Below are 27,627 nucleotides of genomic sequence, written 5' to 3' on the forward strand. Positions count from 1 at the left end.
CCTGGGTTCCTACCCCAATCCCCACCATGAACAGTATTGCTTTTACATAATTTACATTTTGTAGATCACACTCTTATCTCATTTATTCCTCATCCACCCTGTGAGATAAGTAGTATGTGATAATTAGCACTACTCCAGATTATTGAAATTGAAAGATATTCTTAGAGAATAGGCTTGATCCCAGAACTTTGGATTCCAATCTTAGTCCCCTTTCTACTTTCTCTGCTCCATTGCCTTAGCCCTGTGACCTTTAGCATCTCACTTAACTGCCTGTTCTTGTTTTGTTCTCTATAAAGTGAGGAAATATGATCTCTAAGATTCTTCCTGTTTAACAATAAATGTATATGGTTTCCACGTGAGGGAGGTATGAACTTGATGATGAAAATGTGCTGTTATCTTAGGTGGGTCAGTCACTCCTTTAGACCAAAGTAAACACAGGCAGTTAATGAAGCAAAGGAAAAATAAGCCAGAAACACCTAAAACTCCTAGTCCGAGACTGCTTCTTGTTTCATGTCTTGAGAAATGGTGAGAACATTCACTTTCTTCTGTCTATTCAGCAATTTCTCCCCTTTCAAAGAATTCGAGCAAACAAACTTCCATGTGTTCAGGGTTTATTCCTGCTGAGCAGAATCCATTTCTTTGTAAATGTCAGCATCATGCTGTGACAGAGAAAGGGAGAATTTCTCTTCAGTTAACACAACTCTCATGAGACTTTTTTCCAATCCAAAGCTGCCTTTGTCTTTCCAGAGGAGATCCCAACTCTATTTTGTCTTTGAATGCCAATGATTACACCGTGACTTCCTCATGAAAAGTGGAATCTTACAACTGAATGAAACTTTTTGACATAAATGACTTAAGACACCTACCAAATTTTTTCATCTTCCTGAAAACAATGTGCTCCTTAGAATAATTTACAACTTAAGAGTGGTAGTTAAATTTTGGATTTTTGACAAAATCATTTTTTTCCAACCCACTAGCCTATTCTTTAAAGTTATTGTAACAATTTATAATTAAAAATGAAAAATTTGGCAATATTCAAGATTTTATTCAAAAATTGTTATAGTCATTTCTGTTGATTTAAATCAAGGGCAGGAAACTTTCTGCTCTCAGACCATACTGATTTGAGATTGTTAAGGCAACCACAGATGGGGCTCACAATTCAATTAATCTGGGAATTTCTTAGGAGTGAATTAATTAATTGTTTGACCAAATATAGCTCAGGGATGTTATAAATATCCAAAAAACCTTTGACAGATAAAAATTTCCCCACCTCTGATTTAAATGAAATTAGTACTCAATTAGAAAAAACATACCAGGAAAATTGAGAACTCTAGTTGACTGAGCAAGGTGTCAATTGAGTGACAACTGTGTCTAGGCAGCAACTTCATATTAATTCTAGAAATATTTAAATAGTTGAAATTGAAAAAACATTTAAAATTTAATTAATTAAATTTAAATAAAATTTAAAATTAATATTTCATCAATATCTTTTATTCTTATTTTACCTTTCTTTCCAAATATATCCCCTGCACAGAAGACTATCTCTTGCAATAAAGAATAAAAGTAGTTCAGCAATTTACTCTGCATATAAACTGAGTCTGACAGTTTATGACACACCCAACCTCCCTTACTTTGCAAAGAAGAAAGGGAAATAATTTTTTTTATGACAAACTTAAGTCTAATTATATAGCATTCTGATCTGGTTGTACTACTATTGCTGTTGGTTGTATTATTTTCATATTTGTTATTATTATCCTTCTATATATGCTTGGATTTTTCTTTCTTCATCTTCATTTTCAACATTTCAAATAAAATATGGGGATTCTTTCATTGACCTTCCCCTTCCTTGATTTGCTTTCTCTTCAATTTTGAAATATTTAGTAGTTTTAAAATGTAGATAGCAGCCTTGAAGCACCAAATTAGTACCCTAGATGGCAGGAGAGATCTTTCCTAGTCATTACTTTTCATTAATAATGAAAGTTATTTTGTTACTTCATTAGGAGTTATCAGGGATATCTGGATAACCAGTTCCACTTTTGATAGTGATTTTATGAAGTTCTATTAGAGCAATGTTTACAATTTGGCTAATGAACTTTCCTAGATTTTTAGTCAGGGCCAAAAGCAGATACAAGGGAGAAAGTTATCAAAGATGAAGATGTGTACAAGGAAGTCTTTGAGAGGAGTTGAGCTTGGGGACTTGGGAGAAAATGTATACATGTGCTAGGACAAAAGACAATATGGAACCCAGCCCAGAGATCACCTGCAACAGCTTGAAGGGATGGGGAAAGAACTCTGCTACACCAGAATGAGTGTGGAGTGAGGGAGCACTAGCCACAGAATCTGCAGTGAGAATCTGGAGACAGTAAGGGAAGTCTGCAGAGATTTCTCTGTTCTCCCTCTGGGTAGGATTCTGCTATTTGCCTATATTCAGATCCAGGTTGCAAGTTCGGATTCCATACTGAGATAGATCCTCCTTATAGCTCCAGGGCAGAGGGAAGTGGGGGGGGCATCTACATATCAAAGCACAGGCAAGAGAGCATAAGACCTTGGAGGAATAAAGGTCCCTGTGGGATGTCCCAAAAGAAAACCACCCAAAGCCTTGGAAGTGCTGTCTTGGGCTGAGGAAATGAGTATACTACAGGAAAAGAAGAATCTGATCATAGAGAATTACTTTGGTCCCATGGAAGATAAAAACACATACTCAGATGATGACAAAATTGAAGCTTCCATATCCAAAACCTCCAAGAAAAATAGAAAATGGACTCAGACTATGGATGAGCTCAAAAAAGACTTTGAAAAGCAATTAAGGGAGATGGAGGAAAAAATGGGAGGAGAAATGAGAGCAATGAAGAAAAATCATGAAAACCAAACCAACAGCTTGGTGAAAGATATACAAAAAAATACTCAAGAAAATAACATGTTAAAAACAAGTTTAGAACTAATGGAAAAAACCAAAACAAAAAGACAAATGAGGAGAAAATGCCTTAAAAAGCAAAACTGGCCAGCTGGAAAAGGAGATAAAAAAAGCTCTATGAAGAAAATAACTCCTTCAAATGCAGAATGGAACTAAAGGAAGCTGATGACTTCACAAGAAATCAGGAAGAAATAAAACTTCCAAAAAAGCCAAAAATTAGGAGAAAATGTGAAATATTTCTTTCTACCCTTATTTTGGTTGAAAATCTTTTTTTGTTTTGTTTTTTGGATCCATTTTTTAGTAACAACCATTTTGTCTTCTGTTTGAGTTTCAGCCTGGGAAACAATTAAAATCTATCTGTCATTCGTAAATATGTATTGGTATGCTTTCATTCATCTCAGAGTAAATTGATTGAAAGAAAGCTATATTTAGAGTCACAATGCCTGAGTTCAAATTCCAATTCTACTATATTCTACTTTGGTAACAATAGAAAAGTTATTTACCTTTCTTAGACTCATTTTCTCCCTCTGTAAAAAAAACTGGCTTTCATCTGGGGTCCCTTCCCACTTTAAATCTGTCATCTTAAAATTTGGGTGCTCTGTCTTTAGGAAGATCTCATCTTATTATAAATTAGATATTTTGATATCTCCTTGTGATCCTTTTGTAGATTGTAACTAAAGAAGGATAAAATCAAGTAATAAAAATGGACAATTGAGGATTAGCCTCCTCACTAGTCTTTCTTCCTTTAGTCTGACAACATTCTGATCCAACATGCCCACCACTATTTGGGGAACCTTCCTGTTGTGCCTCTGTGGACTTCTTTTTCTACTGGAACTTCAGTCATTCCCCATCCTTCCCAATTTCACCAAATTTCATCTTTTCAACCTGTTCCATACAGCTCCTCTTTTACACAATCATTCTTATACCACCTTGTTTACTTATCATGCCTGGAACATATGCAATGTCTGGAACCATTTGTTGAAGTTAACACCTTCTTTTGGAGCCCAATCCAGTCCCCACTCCATGAAATTCTCCTTGTTTCTCTCTTTTTTCCCCTCATACCTACCAGTTTAAAATATATTTTCCAACTTCCCCTTGACATTTGTTTTCCTTTTTATTTTTATCTTCTTGTTTCTGAATTCGTCTTACTCTGCTTTGATTCTGAACTCAAGAGACAGGGCATCTGGGAGGCAGCTGTATGGGAATCTTCAGTAGTTCTCCCAGTCTTGAGGAGGGAGGAGATGGGCATTGATGAAAATTTATTGAGTTTAAATGAAATTCTTGAAATATGCTGCTCTCATCTCTTACAAATGCCCATCTGAGATGTCCATCATTTTCATTCTGATTTGTTCTAATTGGATGTGATCCTCCCCTTATTTTGATCAGAAATGTTCAGACTTTGGTACCATACACTTTACCTGCTTTTTTATTCTTTCTGACTATTTTGTTTGCATTTAATATATTACTCTGTCTTCAAGAGATAGGATGAAATTTAGTCCTAGAGAAAATTTGACTTCACACGACTTCTAATAATTAGAATGTCCAAAATTTTTTTAAATGCTTGAAGGTCTTAATATCTCCAGTAACTTTCCATTTAATCAATAATAGGCAGACTGTGCCAGACTTCTATATATTATTTGAAACATACTGTCTATCATTAGAATTCTGGATCTTAGTTAAGTAGATAGATATGTTTTTGGTTCTCTTATCCTAGTTCCCTAAATTAGACTGATTCATTCAAAGGGCTAGTGTTCTTTAGTCATCTATAGAATAAAAAATTAATTTACTTGTTTTACTTTGACATTTTAGACAAACGGGGAAAGAGTAACTGAAGAGTCTTTTCTAGAAGCAACAAATTGTATTTCTCAGAACAAGAGTTCAGTGAACTTGATTTTGCCCAGAGAGACATCTGTAGGTTGCTTTATCAATCAATCATCCAGTTATTCCAAGTACAATAATACTTCAGGTAAGAAGAATTAATGACTTGTCCTCAGAATATTTGGCTGAAATAGATGTGTATCTTAGGAGTAAGACTTGAAAGAAAAAAAGGATGTAAAGCACAAAGATTTTTGTGGACCTCTGTTTAATTCAATATGATCCAAATCATCTAGTCTTACATTTGACATTAGTTTAATCAAAGAAAATAGCTGTAAAAATAATTATTTATTTGGGTAGAAGCCATGTTTCTTTTGTTCTGTGAAGTAGTGTTTCTATGAGTCACAGGCACTATCAACAAGAGAACTCACCATTATGCTTTCTGATTACAGTATTGATACACCAATCTTTGTCATATAGAAATTCTTTCAAAATGTTTCTGTGTTGAATTAATAATTTACTTGATATAGTTAATGGTGCTTCATTGACACTTCATCATACATTCATGAACTCTTGTTTTGTGATGGCAGTTGCGAAAAGATAGAATAATTGAATGTTACCCTAAGCACCAAACATATTTCTAAAATTTAATTCTGTTATTAATATTAAATATACAGTGTTAATATAATAAGTGTTATTCTGTCTTCAAGAGAAAGACAACTTTCAAAAATTAAAATAACATGAATTTCAGTTTTTTGCTTATCAAAGAAATTTATTTAAAAGTAAATAAGAGGTTCTTTTGCAATGTTTCAGAAAAACAAACCCACAAATTGGATTTTTGTCTACTTTCCAAAAAAAAAAAAGGAAATGCCAACATTTCAACAGAATTGCACAAACAAAAGTCAAATTTAAAAATTCTTTCTATGATGATTTAGAAAAAACTTATCCCTGCTTCTAATGAACATTTCTGAATTCAAGAACTGTACAAGTTGAGTTCCTTCAGTTTAGCATAATTCCCATCCTGGCTTCTGATGTTAACCTGCCCTCTTCCAAAAGAAATTATAATAATCTAATCTGAAGCTTAAAAAAAAGACAAAAAACACACTGTCACCACTACAGCCCCCCACCATGAGAGAATGAATGCCCTTGCACAAGTATCTTCTTTATTGTGACTCAATCCTGAATTTGGCAAGACTCATGGGCTCCCTGAAAAAAATTTGTCCTAACTGGAGTTCATAATATTGCTGTATAATATTTTATGAACTGGACCTTAGGAAGGAAAATCCTGCCAATAACATCAAATTTAAATGTAGCACTCCATCTTTAACCATTCCCCCAACTGAGCATTGAAACTGAAAGGCCAGGTTCCCAGAGCCTGAATGTCTACCATTAACCTCAAGGTTCTTGGTATAACTTTGATGAGCAAGGTTTCTAGTAGTTATTTCCCTCACTAGTACATTCTCCACTATTAATCATTAATGTTTTTTAATAAGTTTTTTCCTAATTATATGTTAAAACAATTTTTAATATTTTTTAAAAGTTGTTTTGAGGGGTAGCTAGGTGGCACAGTGGATAGAGCACTGGCCCTGGAGTCAGGAGTACCTGAGTTCAAAATCTGGCCTCAGACACTTAATAATTACCTAGCGGTGTGGCCTTGGGCAAGTCACTTAACCCCATTGCCTTGCAAAAAAAAAACCTAAAAAAAAAGTTGTTTTGAGTTCCAAATTCTATCACACACACACACACACAAACACACACCCCACCACCACCACCACCACGACTACCACCACCACCACCGGCACCACCCACTTATTCTCCCCCCAGGGATGATAAGCATTTTATAGGCAATCACGTAAAACATTTCAAAGGAAGAAAAAAAAATGGAATATCATTAAGCTTTTAGAAAAAGATCCTTATACTTAGTAAGATAGTTCTATATAAAATATTCCTTTAAAACCAGCAGTAGTCTCCCACAAGGTCTCAAACCAGTAATGGTAAACATGTGGAAAAGAGGAAAAGAATCACTTTCCCTTCTAGGTGATTCTCACACAGGGCTTAACTAGAACTCTCCAGCATTAGCTAGTTCATACACTTCCAAACTGGCTTGCTATTTTATATGTACCCTAAGAAATATGACTTGATTTTTTTCAACCATTCACAAGATATTTCCTGTCTGGTATCATCTACCTTTCATCCCATGGCTCAAAAATCTGTGGTTCTTTAAAAATCATTAAAGACATGTCCACAAAGGGTGATATTATAGGAATATTACTTAATGCCTCATTTACTCTATTATTGATTATTTAATTAGGGTGGGGTAGATTAAACATAATAATTAGACATTTGCTGACCTCAACAAATCAAGTGCACTGCTTTCAGCAAAGTTCATAGTCCCAAATACTGTCATTCTAGTGACTTGTGGAAGTTAAGGCTTTGTTCTTTTCTAGTGTTTTCTCAAATGCCTTGACCTGAAGAGTCCCTGTGACCCAGTTCACAAAGAAATGGGAATTAGGGAAAACCAACTCTATTCCTTTGGTCTTCTTTAAACTGCATAGTTTCTTCTCTGGATATGGTTGGTATTTTCCATCAAAAGTCTTTTAGAATTGTCTTTGGTTATTGTGCTGTTGAAATGAATAAGAGCATCATGGTTGATCATCACCCAGTGTTGTTGCTAGTGTGTACAGTGTCGTTCTGGTTCTGTTCACCTCACTCAGCATCTATTCTTTCCAGGCTTTCTGAATTTCTAGACTTCAAGATTTCTTATAGATTAATAGTGTTCCATCACATACATATACCACAGTTTGTTCAGCCATTCTGCAGTTGATGAGCATCCCCTCAATTTCCAATTCTTTGCCACAAGGAAAAGAGCTGCTATAAATATTTTTGTGCACATGAGTTTTTTACCCTTTTTTTTAATTTCTTTGGAATACAGACCTAGTAGTGATATTGCTGGACCAAAGGATATGCACAGTTTTATTGCCCTTGGGTGTAATTCCAAATTGTTCTCCAGAAAGTCTGGATCAGTTCACAACTACACCAACAATACATCAATGTTCCAGTTTTCTTATATCTCCAATATTGATCATTTTCCTTTTTTAGGCATATTGGTCAATCTGAAAGGTGTGAGTGGTACTTTGAAGTTGTTTTAATTTGTATTTTTCTAATCATTAATTATTTAAAGCATTTTTTCATCTGACTAGAGATAAATTTAATTTCTTTAATTATTTTTTATTTAATTTATTTAAATACTGTCTGACATTTGCCTTTTCATAACTTTTGACCATTTATTATTTGGGGGAATAACATGTAATTCTTATAAATTTGACTCAGTTCTCTGTATATTTTCAAAATGAGTCCAACCAAAGGTTATCTTAAGAAAATATACCTGATAACATGAATTACAATTTAAAAGAGGGAAATAAATGCAAATTTCTGCAAGCTAGGATATCCATGAACAAGAGTCTGGCATACAGAATCAGGATCCTGCATCATGGATGTATTAAAACCTTTCAAATTCAAAAGATCCTACAATCATCCCACATAAAACCCCTGACTCTCACTTGAATTAGCTGAGTCTCCAAATGGTAAATGGATTTCTAGTCCTACTGCTAATGAACCCCCAACAGTTTGCTTCTTATTATCAAACATGTAGTTGGATTTCATTACTTTATAGAAAAGGAATTGACTAAGATGGTATAATAAGAATGGTAGTTACCAAAATTGCCTATCCCCTAAAAAATGTCCAAGATACACACTTGCATGAATACACACAGAATCAGAGGAAGCATCAGCTTGAACATAAAATATAATGGTAGTGGAACTTATAGTGTAGAAAATTCACAACTCCTATTTACTGGAAGTTGTTTTCATAGAGTCTTCTTTTTTTTTTTAGTTTTCATTTTTAAAAATATGGAACGCTTCATGAATTTGGGTGCCATCCTTGCACAGGGGCCATGCTAATCTTCTCTGTATCATTCCAGTTTTAGTATATGTGCTGCTGAAGTGAGTTTCACTTGGGTATGTCTTTCTCCTAGGTTCAAAGCCTCAGTGCTTCTGTAGAATTCACAGCCAGCATTCTCTCTCCATGGGTTGGCTATCAATCCATACCCTCATAGGTTTCTATTTGACCTCAGTGTATTCTTAATTTGTCTCTGCTTCTGATTAGCTGTATTGTCTCCTACTTGCTTAGCTCTTTAATGACATGGTCCAGAGAAAGAGCATGGGTAAGATAGAGAAAAAAAGAAGCTTTCTCCCCAAAAAGGTTGAGTGCCTCTCTGAGGCTTGACTTTGTCTCTCATATTGCTTGACCAGTAACTCTGAACTAAACTTCTGTCTTATTTATTGCCAGAGGCACAGAAGTGTATCAGATTATTTCAGCTATTTTTATTTGCTTCTCACCCAATATCTCAAAGTATTTCAAATTAATTAAGAACATGCCAACTCATTGTGATGAGATTTTAGGAAAACACTTTAAACTATTGATTGAGATTGAAAACCACTATAAAGCACCTTGAACTCTGTAGTTAGTTTCAAAGCTTTAAATAAAAAATAGTGGATGTGATACAATACCTTTCATCTACATTTCCACTCAGGTTCTTATAGTAATGCTGCCTATAAATTTATTTTTCAAGAAATTGTAGTGCAAGAAGATGCCAGTTTTGATGATGATCCCCAAGAAGATGAAGTCATTCAGTCTTTGCTAGATGTTGTGGATGAAGAAGCCCAGAACCTATTGAACTGCAATAATACAATAGCAGGTGACTATGTACCACATAGACAGATATATATATATATATATATATATATATATATATATATATATATATATATATATATATATATATATATAGGCACCATGGCTGGTATACTGCTACCTTATTTCAAGAAAATAAATGTGAGTTAATTTGAGGTACATTGAGCTAAAACTAACAAAAGATTTAAATAATTATCTTCTCATTCAAATTAGTTCAAATTGTCTGTATTAAAATCCAAAATGTTATTAATATCATTGTTGTTATTTTATTTTAAAATATTTTGCTTAAAAATTATCTCCCAAAGCCACAGTTTCATTCCATTTTAATTTCAAATTCCTTTTGTACATTATAGAATTTCAGCTGATAAGTTGTGGAGGGAGATAATAATTCAATATATATATATTTTTTCATTTAATTTATTTTTTTAACTTCAGATGAGAAATTTAACGGTTTATTATGTAATTTTGGTTTGGATCAATCTTTTTGCTTTGTGCATGAAAATATTTCCCTGCCTCTGTAGTTCAACTGATTTTACTTTTGGCATTTCAATATTTGTACTCTATAGGCATGATAGAGACGTTTAGGAATTTGACAGAAGAAAAATCAGAAGACACAGACTGTGATGGCTCTTCTCTACCTGAAGATTTTCCAGAAGTAAGATGTGGTACAAAGTTTCAAAGCTATTTGCCAATGATGTGTACTAAATTCCTTAGAGAATTAACTGTTGAAATCAAAATTAGACCAACTCGTCGAAGCTATTACTTGATATGACACCTAAAATGTCTAAAAATAAGTGATGGAAATTAAATTATTGAAACTCTGTATTACATGAAAAAAAAGCCGTTAAATATATAATGCCCCAAACTTCCAAAGAGTCATGGTGGAGAAAACTAAGATTTTAGAAAGATTCCTTAAAACCCAATTTCAAATGGTAAAATATCCAAACCACTCTTTTGGAAACTTCAGACTTAAATATTTTTCTAGTTGTGGAGGTGAGGAAAATCATAAAATATTATTGTATCATATTAAAAATTCCTAAAAATTATTTATTCAGGAACCATTTATTAACTACCTATTAAATGCCAAACTCTGTTCTAAGCAACAGAACTACAAAGACAAAAATCAAGCGTCCCCTCAAGGAATTTATAGTCACTTTTGTCAAAAACATTTACCAGACCCATTTATGCCAATTTAAGATTATGGGATAATAGATAGCTAACAAATCTAACTTCCTCATTTTACAAATTGATGAAATTGAGGCTAGAGAGGTTAAAATCAAATCAGATATTATTGTAAAAATTGCTCAACTGGGAACATGGCAGATAATAGGAACCATGTAAATGTTTATACCTAATAAGTGTCTGAGGTAGGAATTGAACCCATGTTTTCCTTCCTGCAAATCCAATACTCTCTATCCCCTACACCACTCTGCCTCTTATTTATTGTACTAGAGGAAATTCTCTCCTTTTTCTTACTCCTTAGATTACTTAACTGTTTCAGAAGTGGTTAAAATTGTACTGACCAAAATGACACCAACTTTTCTCTTTGCATGGACTGGTTTCCTATTTACATATTTTATAATGTACTATGGTGGGGAAAAATTGACTTTTGAATCAGGAAAGGAGTTACATTTCAGACTCTTACTTCCAACATTAAAGTGTGAACCCTGTGAGCAAGAGTATCATGAGAAGAGTGAACTTAGATGACCTCTGTTCTATCTCTAAATCAACTCTCTAGTGATTTCCAACCCTGCAAAATGAATATATGGGAGGTAGGTAATGCCTACCTCCCATATGTATTAGTGCATAAAAAGAGATAATCAGGGTAAAGTGTTATATAGAGAATAAGTAGACTTTTTCATTAAAGACCCCTCAAAGAAGATCTACTCTCAAATATAATCTAAACTAAATAAAGCTAAAGAAAGAACTCAGGCAAAACAGTCAGGATGATTAATTTCTTATGTCCTATAAATATACTTTATACTATTATACTCTATGTTTGTGTTTGTGTTTCTGAGTGCATTATTCTGCAGTTGGAAAAGAAAACATTTGCCACCTTTGGTCACAGAGTTCTAGCAGTACTTCTCAAATTTTGATTTCTTTATAAAAAATTAAAGCAGAGATACATATAATATTTTGAGGATCTTCTTCAAAACAGTACCAGAAAATTTAATGGTTTCATTTCTAAAATTTTCTTAATTGAAACATAATTATGTCTAGTTTTTGTTTTAAATATGTCATTTCAAGGACATTGCAAAAAGAGATTGCTAAGTTGAAATGACATTGATGATTCTACCTAATGAAACTGTAGTGTTTTTAAGCAATGAAATCATGGTATAGTTGGTCTGAAGCAAGAAGCTACCTGGGTCAGCTCCTTATCCAACTCCCTCATTTAACAGATAAGAAAGTTAAGACCTAGAGAGATGAAGTCACTTTTCCCATCAATAATACCAGTGGGCAGGGATTCAAACTCAGAGGACCTACCACCACACTATCAGAGAGTTCTGCAAAGCAGTCTAATTTAGAATTTGAGAAATTCATTCCCATTTATTCTAAGCAATAGCATTAAACAAGATACATCCATATTTTGCAGAATGTCATTCTTAAAAGTTTCTAGCTTGAGGAGACAAATTGCTTGAGCATAAGCCAAACCATTCTTCCAAATGCTGAGTTAGCACTTCTTAAAATCTTTAAGCGAGACTGTAGTTGATCTTTGGAAGAAGCCTGAGTCAGAGATGGGAAACAGAGAAAATGGCACAAATTAAATCTAAAAAGGGAACAAATAGGAGATTAGCAGAAGCAAAAATAAGAATCTCAATTTAAGGAAATAACTTTGGGGGGGGGGTCTTAATTCTTTTTAATTTTGGAATTTTACAATTTTTCTCCCAATCTCACTTCCCTCCCTCCACCCACCCCCACAGGAGGCAATCTGATAGTCTTTACATTGTTTCCATGTTATACAATGATCGAAATTGAATGTGTTGAGAGAAAGATTATATCCATAAGGAAAAAATAAAATGAGATAGCAAAATTACATAATACATAAAATAATTTTTTTTTAATTAAAGGCAATAGTCTTTGATCTTTGTTTAAACTCCATACTTCTTTCTTTGGCTACAGATAGTATTCTCCATCACAGATATCCTAAAATTGTCCCTGATTATTGCACTGATTAAATGATCAAGTTCATCAAGGCTGATCATCATCCCCATGTTGCTGTAAGGGTATACAGTGTTTTTCTGGTTCTGCTCATCTCACTCAGCATCAGTTCATGCAAGTCTCAGGCTTCTCTGAATTCCTATTCCTCCTGGTTTCTAATAGAACAATAGTGTTCCATAAAGTACACATACCACAATTTGTTCAGCCATTCCCCAATTGATGGACATTCACTCAATTTCCAGCTCTTTGCCACCACAAACAGAGCTGCTATGAATATTTTTGTACAAGTGATATAACTGGTTTGTTATAAGAAAATACTGAGACAATATTGTACTAAAATGCCTCTTTGTTGTTAAATCATCTTGGCAATTACCCTTGAGTGTTGTTTTTATCCTAAAATTACGATAGAAGAAAGAAGTTTATATTGAACTTAAAATGGGCAGAATCTTAAATGAGATCAAATCCAGCAAATTTCTCTTTTTGTTGCCAAAAGAATTTTTTTATTCTTCCATTATAAAGGTCCAACATACAAATTATACCAATTTTTATTATATAAGAAGAATAAATTACTTTCCCATCGGCTAGAATACCATAAAATATTATAACTTTTTGGCAGAAAATTATATGGAAACGCAGTCTTATATTTCTTTCCCTGTTATCATGTCTAGCAAAGTTTATGCATTTGTGCATTGATCTCTTTATTCAATTGTATGTTAAAAGGCAGAAAAGTATAGTAGATAGAGAATTGACCTCATTGCCAGGAACCTAAGTCCTACTGGTGTTACTCTCCTTGTGATATGTCTAAGCAGCTGTACTTTAAGTTGCAGACAAATATGATCATCATTGGTTGAGAGGGCTTTCTCAACTGGAAGTTACTAATACTCATGAAATCGCAGCTCCAATCTCTAATTATATAACCCATTCAAAGGCAATGTGCAAGTTTACATTTTGTTTTAAAATATCCTAAGATTATTCAGGTTGCCTTTCCATTCTCTATTTCTCCTTATATATCACAAATTTAAAGCTAAAAGATGCCTCTGGGGTCTTCTCTATCTTCCTTCATGTGCAAAATATAAAGGCATGATTGAGGAGGGTTGAGGACCATGAGAAATTTTGGTGGGTCTCCCTATGGAATTTCCTGATCTTTGGATTCTTACAACTAATATCTGTCATTAATGTAGAAAGTATGAACTAAGGTTGAAGCCTATTTAAGTGTGAGTTCTTCTGATCTTTTAATGGCAACAGTTACTCAAGTTATGTATTTCCTTCTTGTTAGTCCACAAAGGCAGATGCTGGTGAAGAATGTTGTGAAGAAAAAGTATTAAATGAAAGGTGAGAATACTAAAGCAATTCTAAAATTTATCTGTGATGAAAGCATTCTGATTCCCTCTTCAAAATTCGTGGGGTTTTTTTTCGGTTTGTTTGTTTAAATGTTGATTTTAAATGATTTGTTCTTTTTCCTTTCAGAAAATAGGTTCTGGTATTAAACTGATATTAGTATAACCTCAAATTGTTAGAATGTGGTTGAATACTTTTTGATGCCATGATAATAAATGTACTTATATTTTAGTTAATAGAAAATAGTAACTAAGGGGGGAAAAAAAGGAGAGTTCCTTATATTCTTTCTTGAAAGACATATTTCTGACAGGAAAATTTCCTCCCAAGACTTCACCTTAATGTTTTATAGATATACCATATAAATATTTCTCAATATTTAAGTTGTATTTAACAGCTTAAAGCAGGCAATCAGAAAGGAGATTCTTGCCTTCCCTCTTTTCCTATTTACACATAATAGCTATGACCAAGAAGTGAAATCCTGAATATTTAGATGGAACATGGACTGCATAAGACCATGTCAAGCCCTAGTCTAGGGAAGTCACAGCATCACTGGAGAAAAGTACTAACTCTGGAGTCAGGACCTTGGTTCACATCTCCCTCTGATGTTTGCTCTCTTTACAACCTGGAGGCCTGCCTTTAAATGAGCTATTTGAGCTCTTTTGCCTCTAAAGTCCCTTCTATTTCTAGCTCTCTGATGCCTGCCACAGTGGGATTTGAACTTCCAGTAAAACTTCAAGACACAATGATGAACCACATAGATGAAAAGAAAAAAGATGTTGATTATTTTGAAACCACAAAGGAAAAAAAAATTGAGTACCATAACAATGATGGATTGTAACTGGGTGTGTGCTGCTCTTGGGTTGTAAGAAATGCTTGTTGATTGATTGTTCTAAAAATGAATCTTTTATCTTTGATGTACTATTTTCATTAAAAGGTCTAGAGAGGAGGGAGGATCATTTCCTGGTTTCCGATGTATAGTTTTGACCACAAGCCACAAAAACAATATATTACTGATAATCTAGAGTTAGCTTGTCCCAATTGCAAACTACTATTCTGCACAGGAAGTTATTAACCTTTTTGAGTACTGAAATTCATTCAGATGCAGTGTCACATCATCACATAAAGAAATCAGAGAGAAAAAAATGATATCCTTCATAATGATTGACATGAAAGAAATTTGCATTTTTTGCACACTTGTCCTTTTTTGGCATCCACTTATGTCATTTAAGATAACCTTTTCTGACTATGTGCTTGTTGGAGCTCTGGTCACTGCTTTTCTCCTAGTCATCTTTTCTCATACTTTTCTTATGGAGAACTAACAAGAGTGAGTCTTCAGGTTCCAAGAACTTTAATGGTTCCATGTCAAAGTATTGGAGTACAAGATATCAGCTTTCCATATTCAAATGAATGAGACATGATTAAAAGTTATTTTGAAAAAGACCTGAAAATTCTAGTGGACCCCAAGGTCAATAGAAGTCAGTAAGATCCATTATATAGCAGCCAAAAAGGCTGATAAGATCCTAGGTCATATTAAGAGAGCCATTGTTTCCTGAAACAAAAAGTCCACAGTATTTGGCCCTTATCAGACCTCTTCTGGCATATTATGTTCAGTTATAGGAACCACAGAATGAATGTCCAGAGGACAAGTACTCAGGACAGTAAAGACACGAGAAACTGTTGAAGGGAGTGAAAAAGAGAAAGACCCCCAGAGGACATAGGAGATAAATTCAAGACTAGCCCAAGAAGGCAGAACCAGAAGCAGTGGGTAGAGATTGTCAAGAAGTCAATTTATTTTAGAGCTCTGTCAGTCTAAAAGTAGAATGGACTGCTTATTTGGAGGGGGGTAAGGGTCACCTCCCTGGAGGCTTCCAAGTGGACAGTCACTGGTCAGCGAGAGTCCTTTGGGATAGGTGTTGAACTACAGAGTCACTGCCCCTTCTAGCTCTCCAATTTTGTGATTCTTTAATCTTTCCTGCTTCTCCTAAGCTTTGAATAATACTTTGTTACACTGTATAAAGACAGGACCAGAGCCCAGGAGGCTTTGGCAGGAGTTTGTTTTTCGAGATCTATTTGTTGTGAAAGAGAAAGCAAAACAATTGATGCATCTTCTCCCTCTAGAGAGGGATCCTTCCATATGAAGGACAGAAGGCAAGAGAAATCCAGAGAGGAAATTACCTGGTGACGCATTTGATGTTGATTTATCCTCAGGTCCCAGGGATGTAGTGGGAAGGGCTTTCCTTTGTTTCATAGCATTGTCAAATAGCTTCCTACAGAATTACCAGGAGGAAAAAAATAGCTGAGTTTAAATGTTTGTGGTTTTTTTTTTTAATGAAACTAAAATAAATGTCTGAACATTTCTTTGCTTTTTATAGCTTAACTCAAAAACCTGAAGGGAGCAAAGATGATGATGGTGAAATAATGTGGGGAAGTGACAAATTGCCAAATGAAACATTAAACCAGGAAGATCCTACAAAAGGCAAGTTGTGATTACCAGTTCTGATTCAGTAAACCTGAATATTGCAAAAACGTAGCCAGGATCTGTGGGTGGGTGTGGATATGTGTTGCATGTTAGGTAATCACCTGAAAACTCTCTCTATCCTCTTAAGCCTTCTGCCACTCTCTCCTTCACCCTGAGGGGTGATTCTTCTCTTTGCCCATGTGATCTCATCCCATCCTCTCTTCTCCAGTAGATTGCCCCTGCTGTTACCCACTGTTTATCTTCTACAGACTGCTGTCCTAGGATTACCTGAAGGCCTGCCTATATAACTCCATCCTTAAAAACCATCCTATTCATCCCTTGTAGCTGTCCTCCTTTTTATGGCTAAACCCTTTGAGAAGAGCATCTACAATCACTAGCTCCGCTTCCCTTTCTTCTCACTTTTGTCTTAACCCTCTGCAGGCTGGATTCCAACTTTATCATTCAGGTGAAACTACTCTCCAAAGTTAACAGGTTATTTGCAAATTTAATAGCCTTTTCTCAAACCTCATCATTCTTAACCTTTGACATTGTTGATCACCTTCTTCTCCCCTTCTAAGTTTTTGTGACATTGCTCTTGGTTCTATTCCTGCTTGTCAGACCACCCTTTTTCAGTGTCCTCCAGGTCACATCTGCTAAAGCTTTGTTTCAGACTCTTCTCTTTCTATATCATTTTTCTTGTTGATCCCATTAGGTCCCATAGATCCAATTGTCATCTCTTTGCAAATAATTCTCAAATCTATTTGCCTAGCCCTAACCTCTATCCTGACTTCCAGCCTCACATCTCTGTCTTCCTTATTAAACATCTCAAACTCTGTGTCACATAGTCTTCTTAAATTTCACATTTCCAATTCTGATTTCATTTCCCCCCAAACTTCTCTCCTTTTCTGAATTTCCTTACTACTGTGTTTGGTACCACCATCCTCCCAAGTCACTCAACCTGCAACCTAGGTGGCATCCTTGACTCCTCACTGTCATTGTTCCCTCCACCCTTCAATCTGTTGCTAAGCTCTGGCAATTTTATTTCTGCACCATCTCTTGCATACTCCCCTTCTTCTCTTCTTCTATTGCCTCCCCACTGGTGCAGGCATTCATCACTTCACACCTGGACTATTACAGTAGCCACTGACGGGTTTCCCTGCCTCAACTCTCTCCCACTCCAGCCTATCCTCTACTCAGCTATGAAACTGATATTCCTTATGCACAGATCTGACCATGTTATCCTTTGACCAAGATTAAATATGAAATCCTTCATGTGGAATTTAAAGTTCTTTTTAACCTGGCCCTCTCCTACCTTTCCAGCCTTCTGAAACCATATTTCCCTCCCTCACAACCTACTCAGAAATTCAGTCTCACTGGCCTTCTTGCTATTCCTCATATACAACATTCCATCTCTCAACTCTTGAGCATTTTCTCTGGCTGGCTGTTCTCCAAACCTAGAACTCTCTCTTTCTTCATTTCTGCCTTCCAGTTTCCCTGGCTTCCTTCAAGTTCTGGCTAGAAGTCTTTCCTCTTTAATCTCTGAGCTGATACCACTCCTACTTTGTTCTGTATGGATCCTCTTTATATAAAGTTGTCTACACTTCATCTTTTCTTTAGACTGTGATCTCTTTAAGATACTTGATAATCTTGCTTGAATTATCCAATTCATTGTTCTTATAGCACTACCTAAAAAAAATTTAGTCACCCTCCAGATTCTACCAGCTGAACAATTTATGTAGTAAGAGCATTATATAAGGGAGGCAAAAATAGTTGTCTCAATAAGTTAATTTTTTAAAGGGATGATCTGCCTTCTCTCCCTTCCACTACATTCCCCAATTAAGAAGACAAGAATGGGGTGGCTAGGTGGTGCAGTGGATAAAGCACCAGCCCTAGAGTCAGGAGTACCTGGGTTCAAATCTGGTCTCAGACACTTAATAATTACCTAGCTGTGTGGCCTTGGGCAAGCCACTTAACCTCATTTGTCTTGCAAAAAAAAAAACAACTAAAAAAAAACCAAGAAAAATAAACCCTCCCATTACAATTATGTAAAGCAAAGTAAATTCCCACACTTGACATGTGTTCTTGTCCTTTGTTCTTTTTTTGTTTATCTTATATTATTACAATAATCTTGTGAGAGTGAACATAAATCCCTCCTCCCCCTCAAAAAATATAGATAAACCTCAAGAATAGTGAGAGAGAGAAAGAAAAGTATACTTCAGTCTGTCTTTGGGATGAGTTTCCTTCTTTATCGTAAGTCCACCAGAGAAGTTGCTTCATTATTTTTCCCATAGTTGCTATTACTACCTGTATTTCCCTCTATTCACATTTATTCTAGTCTCTCTCTTTTCATCCTGTCCCTGCTCAGAAGTGTGTTGTATCTGAGTACCCTCTCCCATGATCTTCACCTACTCCCCCCATTCCCCCTTTATCCCATCCCTTCTCATTTTTCTCAAGGGTAAGATAGGTTTCTATACCTATTGTGTATGTTATTTCCTTTCTAAGCCACTTCTGATGAGAATGAAGGCTCATTCATTTCCCCTTGCCTTCCCCCCTTCTGCTCCATTGAAAAAACTTTTTCTTATGTGAAATACCTCAGCCTCTTCTTCCTCTCCTTTCCCATCCTCTCAGTATTTTCCTTTATCACCCATTGACTCCATTATATTATACCATTATATTCAGCTCCCTCCTGTGCCTTGTCTATATGTGTTCCTTCTAACTAGTCTTATAAATGAGAAAGTTCATATAAGTTATCGGTATCTTCTTCCCATGCAGGAATACAAACAATTCAACATCATTAAGTTCCTCATAATTAGTCCTTCTTGTCTACCCCCTCTATGTTTCACCTGAGTCCTGTACTTGGAGATCAGACATTTTGTTCAGCCCTGGTTGTTTCAGTAGGAAAGTTTGAAAGTCCCCTGTTTCACTGAAAGTCCATCTTTTCCACTGAAAGAGGATGTTCAGTTTTGCTGGGTAGTTGATTCTCGGTTGTAAACCAAGCTCTTTTGCCTTTCAGAATATCACATTCCAGGCTCAATGAGTCCTTAATGTAGATGCTGCCAGATCCTGTATAAGCCTGACTATAGAGTCATGGTAATTGAATTGTTTCTGGCAGCTTTTAGTATTTTTCTCTTTGACTTGGGAGTTTTGGAATTTGGCTATAATGTTTCCTGGGAGTTTTTCCTTTTGGGATCTCTTTCAGGAAATAATCAGTGAATTCTGACAATTTCTATTTTGCCCTTTGCTTCTAGGATCTCAGGGCAATTTTGCTGTATTATTTCTTGAAAAAATGAAGTCTAGGCTCTTTTCCTGGTCATGACTTTCAGGTAGCCCAATAATTTTTAATTTATCTCTTCTGGATCTGTTTTCAAGGTCAGTTGTTTTTCCCATGAGATATTTCTGTATCTGAATGTGGGCAAACAGCAGGGTCCTGCCCCAGGAAGAGCAGCAAGACTACTGCAGTCTTCCCCGATTCTCGCTGCAAGTTCTCACTGTGGGGCTGCTCTGAGGCTGGCGCTCTGCCCCGTACTCACTCTGGTGCGGCAGAGTTCTCTCACCACCCCTTCAGGCTGTCCCCAGTGATCCCTGGGCCAAGAGATCTGGAAATCAGGCCCTCTGCCATGGACCCAGGCACCCCCAGGGACCAGGGGCTGTTTCTGGGAGGCTGGAGCTCGTTTGTTGCAATACAATGCAGCTACTCTGTGGCTTTTTCCAACCCCTGGTCCTGGTGAAACAGACCTTTCCTGCAGATCTTCTAAGCTGTCTTGGCCTGGGAGATTGTATCATTCAGTCTTTCTGTGGGTTCTGTCCCTCTAAATTTTGGCTAGAGTCATAATTTCACAGCTTTTGGAGTTTTTGGGGAAGGAGTTTCCGGGAATTCCTGCCTTCATGCTGCCATCTTGACTCTGCCCTTTCCTTCATTCTTCAAGAAGGCCATGACATCAGGGAGATGACAAGCACATGAACTGAATGAGTGAGGGGTGGTATGCTAAGTCACCAACCTCACTTTCTCCTCCTGAGTCATCTGGATATAGTGGCCAGATATGAATCAGGACAACTAGAGATGGCCCTGGAAGAGAGGCAGTCAGGGTTAAATGTTTTGTCCAAGGTCATACAGCAAGTAAGTGTCAGGTGCTTGAGGCTGGATTTGAACTCCCATCCTCCTGACTCCAAGGCCAGTGCTCTATCCATCGTAACTTGATATATCTAACAGTAATATATCTTAATAACATTGTTAAAAGTAGGTAACCAGTTTCATCATGAGTTCTTTGAAATCATGGTTGGTCATTACATTGATCAGAGTTCCTAAGTCTTGACAGAATTGTTGTCATATAAAATGTTCTGTTTCTGCTCACTTCATTCTACATCAATTCATACAAGTCTTTTCGGGTTTTCCTGGTTTTCCTGGAATCATTGCCTTCATTATTTCTTATAGCACAATAATATTCCTTCATATTCATATACCCCAACTTGTCCAGCCATTACCCAATTGATGGTCATTTCATTAGTTCCCACTCCTTTGCCCCTACAAGCAGAGTTACTGTAAATATGTCTGTACATATGGTTCCCCTTTTGTCTTTTTTTGTAGATCATCCCTTTTTAACAAATAAAGAGCTTTCTGCCCTCCCTGTTGTCAGAGTACTTCCTTCAGGCAACTATGCTGGTAACAAGTTGAAATGTGTGATCCGAATGTTGCGTGGCCTACTAGAACAAGGAATCCCTTCTAAAGAGCTGGAGGTGAGTTCTGCTTCTTATGAATTTAAAGATGCTGCTTTGTTGCATGGGGAAGATACCTTAGCAAATCTTTTTTAATTACCAAATATCTTTTCTAACATATCCTTACTGCTCACCATTTTTTCTAAATCCCTACTACCCTAATTTGAAGTCAGATCTCTATTAAAGCTTGGATGAATTTACTTGGAGATATGGTTTCATTGCTTTTTAACCTTGAGAAAGGAAGTACAGTATCCAAAAAATATCAAATATAAACACCAGGTACAAGATACAATCCATATTAGTCATTTTACCATTCTTTTGATATAACTGACTTCAAGTATGTCATCCCATTTCAAAGTAGCAGTGGATGATCTTCCCCTACCCCCAATACACACACACACACACACACACACACACACACACACACACCCTCCTAAGGTCCTATTCTCATCACTCATTTTTGTCAGTTGACTTTTCTACTACTGTCTAAATGGTACTGTCACTGGCATCAGTCATTTCATATTTTTTTAACGGAATGATCACTAGTATCCGAAGCTACACCATTTGTACAATGAGGGAAAACTAACTGACAAGGCTGATAAGCAAAACTTGAAGCCTTTTGCTGGTAAAGAGATATAATCTATCCCTTTTTACTGTCAGCCTTCATCCTTGTTCAGCAGAAACAAGAAGCTGCCATAGGGGCAGCTAGGTGGCACAGTGGATAGAACACCAGCCTGGAATCAGGAGTACCTGAGTTCAAATCTGGTCTCAGACACACATATTTGCCTAGGTGTGTGACCTTAAGCAAGTCACTTAACCCCATTACCTTGCCAAACAAAAAGAAGTTGCCACATGTGTGGACTTTATGATCTCATTGAACTTCCCCGATTCTCACTGAACTTTTTATTTGCTATTCTAGTGCATTTTATTATTTTGAATCAAAGTTCTTTAAATAGGTGCCCTCCATTCTCCAAATGCATAATGAGTAATCTTTAGTGAGAGTTAAACAGTTCATATGAGTTGTCTTAAAAGTCTTTATCAAGGGGCAGCAGGGTGGCGCAATGGATAGAGCACCGGCCCTGGAGCCAGCATGTCCTGAGTTAAAATCTGACCTCAGACACTTAATAATTACCTAGCTGTGTGGCCTTGGTCAAGCCACTTAAACCCATTGCCTTGCAAAAAAAAGTCTTTATCAAATTTAGTTATTGTAAGATTGATAGTTATTTCCAAGTAGGCTTTTCTGTCTTTAGTATGTTAAAGAAAAAGCATGTAAAGGAACTTGGCTCAGCTATGACTTACCTAATGAGGGTTATACTGTGATCACCCCAAAATATTAACTTAGAAAAATAGGTGTAAGGGGCAGCTAGGTGGAACAGTAGATAAAGCACCAGCCCTGAAGTCAAGAAGACCTGAGTTCAAATCTATCCTCAAACACTTAATACTTGCTAAGTTTGTGTGACATTGGGCAAGTCACTTAACCCCATTGCCTTGCCAAAAAAAAGAAAGAAAGAAAAGTAGGTATAAATCCAATCCTATCCTGTCAAAACATCTATGAAAATTTAAGTCAGATCATGGTGACATCAAATATAAGTTCTTGTAAGCCAGGAGCTCTGGAGGTTTTTCTCCTCTTCTCCTGTGCGTTTTACAGGTTCTTTATTCAGAGAAGCCAAAGGATTGCTGAGGAAGCTTGGAGAGATTATTGTATAGCCTTGGCAGCAGGAGGTTACAGGGTCAAGTCCATGCCAAGTTTGCTTATCAGCTCCCCAAGTTCCTAGTCTGCTTCTCCCTCTTATCCAGTCTGCTCCATATCTGCCATTCCCACCACGGTCTGCTGTTCTCCCTTCCTGCTCCACCGTCTACTGTCCCCATGGTCTGCCTCCCCCCCCCCCCCCCCCCCCCCCCCCCCCCCCAGCCTGGACATTTATAGGGGCCTAGAAGAAAATTGGCATCATGCCACATCCGAAACTTATATAAGTATTATCAGTTATAAACAACTTTTATTATGGTAGCTGCTTAAAGATTCTAATGACTTTTCATCCAGCCTAACTATATAGTCATTATTAAATGAATGTCCAAATATGGGCCTTATATCAGATCAAGCTGGTCCACTATGATTAAGGGAAATTTGTATTCCAATCCAGGCCAAATGGTTTACTTTACACAGTAGGTCTATTCTTTAGTATTTTATAAATTCTTCTCTGATTATTTTATATTTATTGGCATTTAGTGTCATGGTTGTGGTCTTTTGGCTTACCTCAGAATATTTCACATTCTTTTCGTTTATACTTCCAGAATCTTCAGGAATTAAAACCTTTGGATCAGTGTTTAATTGGACAAACAAAAGAAAACAGGAGGAAAAACAGATATAAGAATATACTTCCCTGTAAGTTCTAACTATTTGGTTCCAAATTTGATGTTATTTTAAAGAGAATTATGGCTGTTTCAAGTTTTTATGTTTCTGGTTTATTTTCCATCCTCTCCTTACATCTCTTTTTTCCTTCTCAAGTGTTCTCTCAAATGATCAACATGATAATTGCCCATTAGTTTTAGAGATTGTCACACTGTTTTAAATCTAAATATGTGAACATGCACAGAATCATTCTCCTGGGAAAATTTATTAAAAGTCTAGGCCAATCAAAAGGTATCTACTTTTTAAAAATTGGTATTTGAGTTATCAACTAAGCCATTTTGATGTTGTTTTCCTGTATTTTTTTCCTAAAGGTTATCTAGATGCCAAAGGCATCTTTAGTTAATATTTGCTTTTGACAAATGAATCATATCATATAGTATAACTAAGTATCTATCCATAGCATTTATAGTTAGTCATTTATTGGTATTTTTATAATACTTGTTATTATGTTTTCTAATAGAAAGCTTTGTGGCTTTTTCATTTATTATTATTTAATGAGAATCAAGGAAGTAATAACAATAGTTTAGTTCATCATTACCCTAGGTACTTATTCTACAGCTATATCACTCACTCATTTTAATATTTTAATTAATTTTAATTGCATCAATAGACTGTGCCTAAATTACATATCAAACATGTTTTTAAAAAAACTCCTTGTGCTCACATGCTGAGCATACAGGTGTCACATGGAGAGACTTTGTATGACTCACCTGTACTGCCTACAGATATCTCTACTGAAATGTTCCCCTTTTTGCTAAAATGAAATTTTGGGGTATCCCTTATCCAATATATTTGAAAGATACTCATTTGAGAGAATTTGACTCTCAATGTGTTAAAAATTGTAACTGGAGGAAAATAAAATACTAAATAGGAAAAGATAATCATTTGAAACTAAAGATGTCAAGCTGATGACTGTTTTGTGATGGGAAAATCACAGATGATACGACAAGAGTCCCTCTTGGAGATGAAGGGGGCTACATCAACGCCAGCTTCATTAAGATGCCAGTGGGGAACAAAGAATTTGTTTACATCGCCTGTCAAGGACCTCTCCCTACAACTGTTGCAGACTTTTGGCAGATGATCTGGGAACAAAATGCAACAGTGATAGCTATGATGACCCAGGAGGTAGAAGGAGAAAAGATCAAATGTCAACGGTACTGGCCAGATATCCTGGGCAAAACTATCCTGGTAAATGACAGGCTTCGTCTCGCCCTGGTGAGAGTCCAACAGCTAAAAGGCTTTATTGTCAGAGCACTGGAGCTCCAGGATATTCAGGTAAGTGAAAGAAATCATTCTGTGCTTTTGTCAGAAAAACATGGACACTGTACACTTTGTCTCTTTCCATTCCTGCATCCATCCACTCCCACATCAGTCTCAATAACTTCTTAGCTTCCCTGCCTACTTTCTAGTTTATTGAACAGATGTCAACCTTTGAGGGTTTCTCTTGTTAGTTTTGAATGGATCCCTCTTTATAACAAATAAAATTTAATTTACAGTCAACTGTTAGCCCTTACTCAGCCCTCACACATTGGTTCTAAAGCTGAATATCAGAAACTACTAATTTTGATAACAGAATCTTTAGACATAGAGGATTCTCTACACTGGGGATCTTTAATAATACATAACTGGAGAAAGTTATCTCTTTGTGGATCTGTTTTCATTACCTTATTCCTTTGGTAATACCCTTGTACCATAAAAAGTTGTAGAACCAAATATTGTAATTCAGTTGAGTCTTATTAAAATTTGACTAGACCTCCTGATCAAGAGGTGATGGACTCAAGAGTACAGATTGGGGTGTGGGAACACACATACGCACATACAACCAATGAAGAAATTTATTTTGCCTTGAATACTTATGTTTATAAAAGAGTATTTTGTTTTCCTTTTTCCTTCATTAGGAAGGGGAAATGGGAGGTAAGAAGGAAGATCTTTGTAAAAATAAAATCAAATTTAATTTTTAAAAAAATCTGGTCAATGAGAAATCCACTTATAGTAAATGATTAATTTTGCACCCATGAAGCTATATATTCTCACCTGTTTCTGTCTCCACTTCTCCTTTCTCTCCAAAACAAGTAAGTAAAACATAAATACAAATAGTCATACATATATACAGACAAACATGGATATATATATATATATATATATATATATATATATATATATATATATGAATACTTATACAGACAATCTAGAGATTTTCTTACATACAACAAAATCAATAATAAAAAGAAAAGATGTATGTCATTATTTACATGTTTAACCTTTGAAAAGATCACATCCAGGGTCACCTAACTTTTGTTATAACCACAGTTGACTTTACTTTCTGAGAACTAGTTCATTCAAGATACTTACAGAATCTCTCAGATCCTTGTCATTATTACATTCAAGATTAGAGTTAAATCTAATCTCTCCAGGAATGAGACTGTTTTTATCCCTCCTCTCTTTAGCCCTGGCAGGTAGGTATCTCTTTGGAACATGCTATAAAACACCAGCTCCCAAAAAACTTTTTCTAGAACTCTCTTTCTAATCTGTTTCCCCTGTATAATCCTTGTAGCTCCTCCTAAAATCACATTTAAAGTCCACATATGTTAATTCTCTCTAATCCCATAGGGAGAAATACCTTTTATAAGAACAGTTATAGCTGTTGACTTCAAACTGCTCTTTCCTCAGTAAGAGACAGTAATAGTAAATGTGCTTTCTGTGGAGAGCCTAGGGAAACAATTCTTAGGTTGTTTTGGGGTTGGAAGGTTCTAAAACCTAGGGGGAATCAAGAAAATATTCCAAGCCAGGGGGCAGCCAAAAAAAACTCACACAGATTCAAGAGATGAATGATTGTACATCTGGTACAACAAGGATTCAATCATTTAAATGCATAGAAGGGAGTAATGTGAGAGAAGAACAGGTTGCATATGGTTTTAGATGCCAGAAAAAAGGAATTTAGAATTTACATTAATAGAAGGGCACTGCAATTTATTTGGGATTGGGGTAGGAGAGGTATACTTTATTTTCAGAAAAGCAATATTTTTGTATTTGTTGATATATTCTCTCATAAACTTTCAGACTGGAGAAGCAAGATGTATTTCTCATCTGAATTTCACTGCCTGGCCAGACCATGATACACCTTCTCAACCAGATGACTTACTCATGTTTATCTCATACATGAGACATGTTCACAAATCAGGGCCAATTATCATACACTGCAGTGCTGGGATTGGACGTTCAGGGACTCTTATTTGTATAGACGTGGTTCTAGGACTAATCAATCAAGATCTTGAAGTAAGTACCCAGTTACTATTTGGATCCAAGTATTTAATTAGATTAAATATTCTATTGCTTAAATTTAGTCAGTGTCTTTGGAATTTAGGATACTTTAATTGGCATCACTCTTCAAATGTATATGTTTGCCTATAATATATGGATTATATGTCATGCGTAATATGAAATATTAGAATATATTTTACATCCTTATTTATGGATATGTATGTGTATGGAGTTTTATTCACTTTGACTGAAGCGTTATATGTAGTAAGGGTGAATGAATATCACAGAGCCAAAAAAGAGATAATAAATTCAATTAGAAAAAAATGAATGTATACAAACATTATATTCAAAGCAGTTTACTAATATTACACTTTCATTTTTCAATATACTTATGCAAAGTAGCATTGCATAGTAGGAATCTAGCTAGCCAAAGATTCTAGAAGATGTGATCCTATCTCAGATGCTGGTTATCTGACTCTAGGCACACCATCATCTCTCAGGTCTTTAGATAGTTGCCAGTCTATGCTGGCAGAGACTAGTTTCTGACCTTAAATTCCCTCCACCAGTGATGTCAAACTCATGTAGAATTTGGGCCACTAAATAATACATGAGAATCCCTGTGGAACAAAAATTGAGTTAGAATACCACATATTAATATTGGTCAATATTTCATTGTATTTTTATTTGTTTCATTAAATATTTTCCAATTACATTTTAATCTGGTTCTGGTTGCACTCGGGATTGAAGATCATGAAACACTTGTTTGACATCTCTGCCCTTCACTAGAAAGATCACAGATCCATTTC

At 35.8% G+C, this 27,627-nt stretch overlaps 1 protein-coding gene, 1 long non-coding RNA gene and 1 other non-coding gene across 12 annotated transcripts in view; 1 reads left to right on the forward strand and 2 right to left on the reverse strand.

Moving 5' to 3' along the window:
• Positions 1-27,627, forward strand: part of PTPN13 (protein tyrosine phosphatase non-receptor type 13) — a 231,074-nt gene that overhangs the window by 194,293 nt on the left and 9,154 nt on the right. For all 9 annotated transcript variants that reach the window (XM_074228614.1, XM_074228608.1, XM_074228610.1 and 6 more), the window contains 9 exons: positions 4,724-4,880; positions 9,361-9,486; positions 10,049-10,137; positions 13,918-13,973; positions 16,352-16,455; positions 21,023-21,171; positions 23,443-23,533; positions 24,498-24,835; positions 26,621-26,836. In XM_074228614.1, coding sequence (XP_074084715.1) covers positions 4,724-4,880; positions 9,361-9,486; positions 10,049-10,137; positions 13,918-13,973; positions 16,352-16,455; positions 21,023-21,171; positions 23,443-23,533; positions 24,498-24,835; positions 26,621-26,836 — 1,326 coding nt within the window. The remainder of the gene's footprint in view (positions 1-4,723; positions 4,881-9,360; positions 9,487-10,048; positions 10,138-13,917; positions 13,974-16,351; positions 16,456-21,022; positions 21,172-23,442; positions 23,534-24,497; positions 24,836-26,620; positions 26,837-27,627) is intronic.
• Positions 8,633-8,742, reverse strand: LOC141519819 (U6 spliceosomal RNA). The gene has a single exon (XR_012477454.1). It is a non-coding gene; the product is annotated as a U6 spliceosomal RNA (small nuclear RNA).
• The window catches only part of LOC141517538 (uncharacterized), a 28,337-nt gene continuing 12,682 nt past the window's right edge, over positions 11,973-27,627 (reverse strand). Inside the window, exons 1-3 of one of the 2 annotated variants that reach the window (XR_012476898.1) lie at positions 23,405-23,465; positions 16,155-16,246; positions 11,973-12,206 (exon numbers count right to left, since the gene is read on the reverse strand). This is a non-coding gene — a long non-coding RNA (uncharacterized LOC141517538). Of the gene's footprint in view, positions 12,207-16,154; positions 16,247-23,404; positions 23,466-27,627 lie in introns of those variants that run through there. The other variant, XR_012476899.1, reaches the window with a different exon arrangement.

This window comes from Macrotis lagotis, chromosome 3, assembly GCF_037893015.1.
Source record: "Macrotis lagotis isolate mMagLag1 chromosome 3, bilby.v1.9.chrom.fasta, whole genome shotgun sequence".
NCBI classification, from domain to species: Eukaryota; Metazoa; Chordata; class Mammalia; order Peramelemorphia; family Peramelidae; genus Macrotis; species Macrotis lagotis.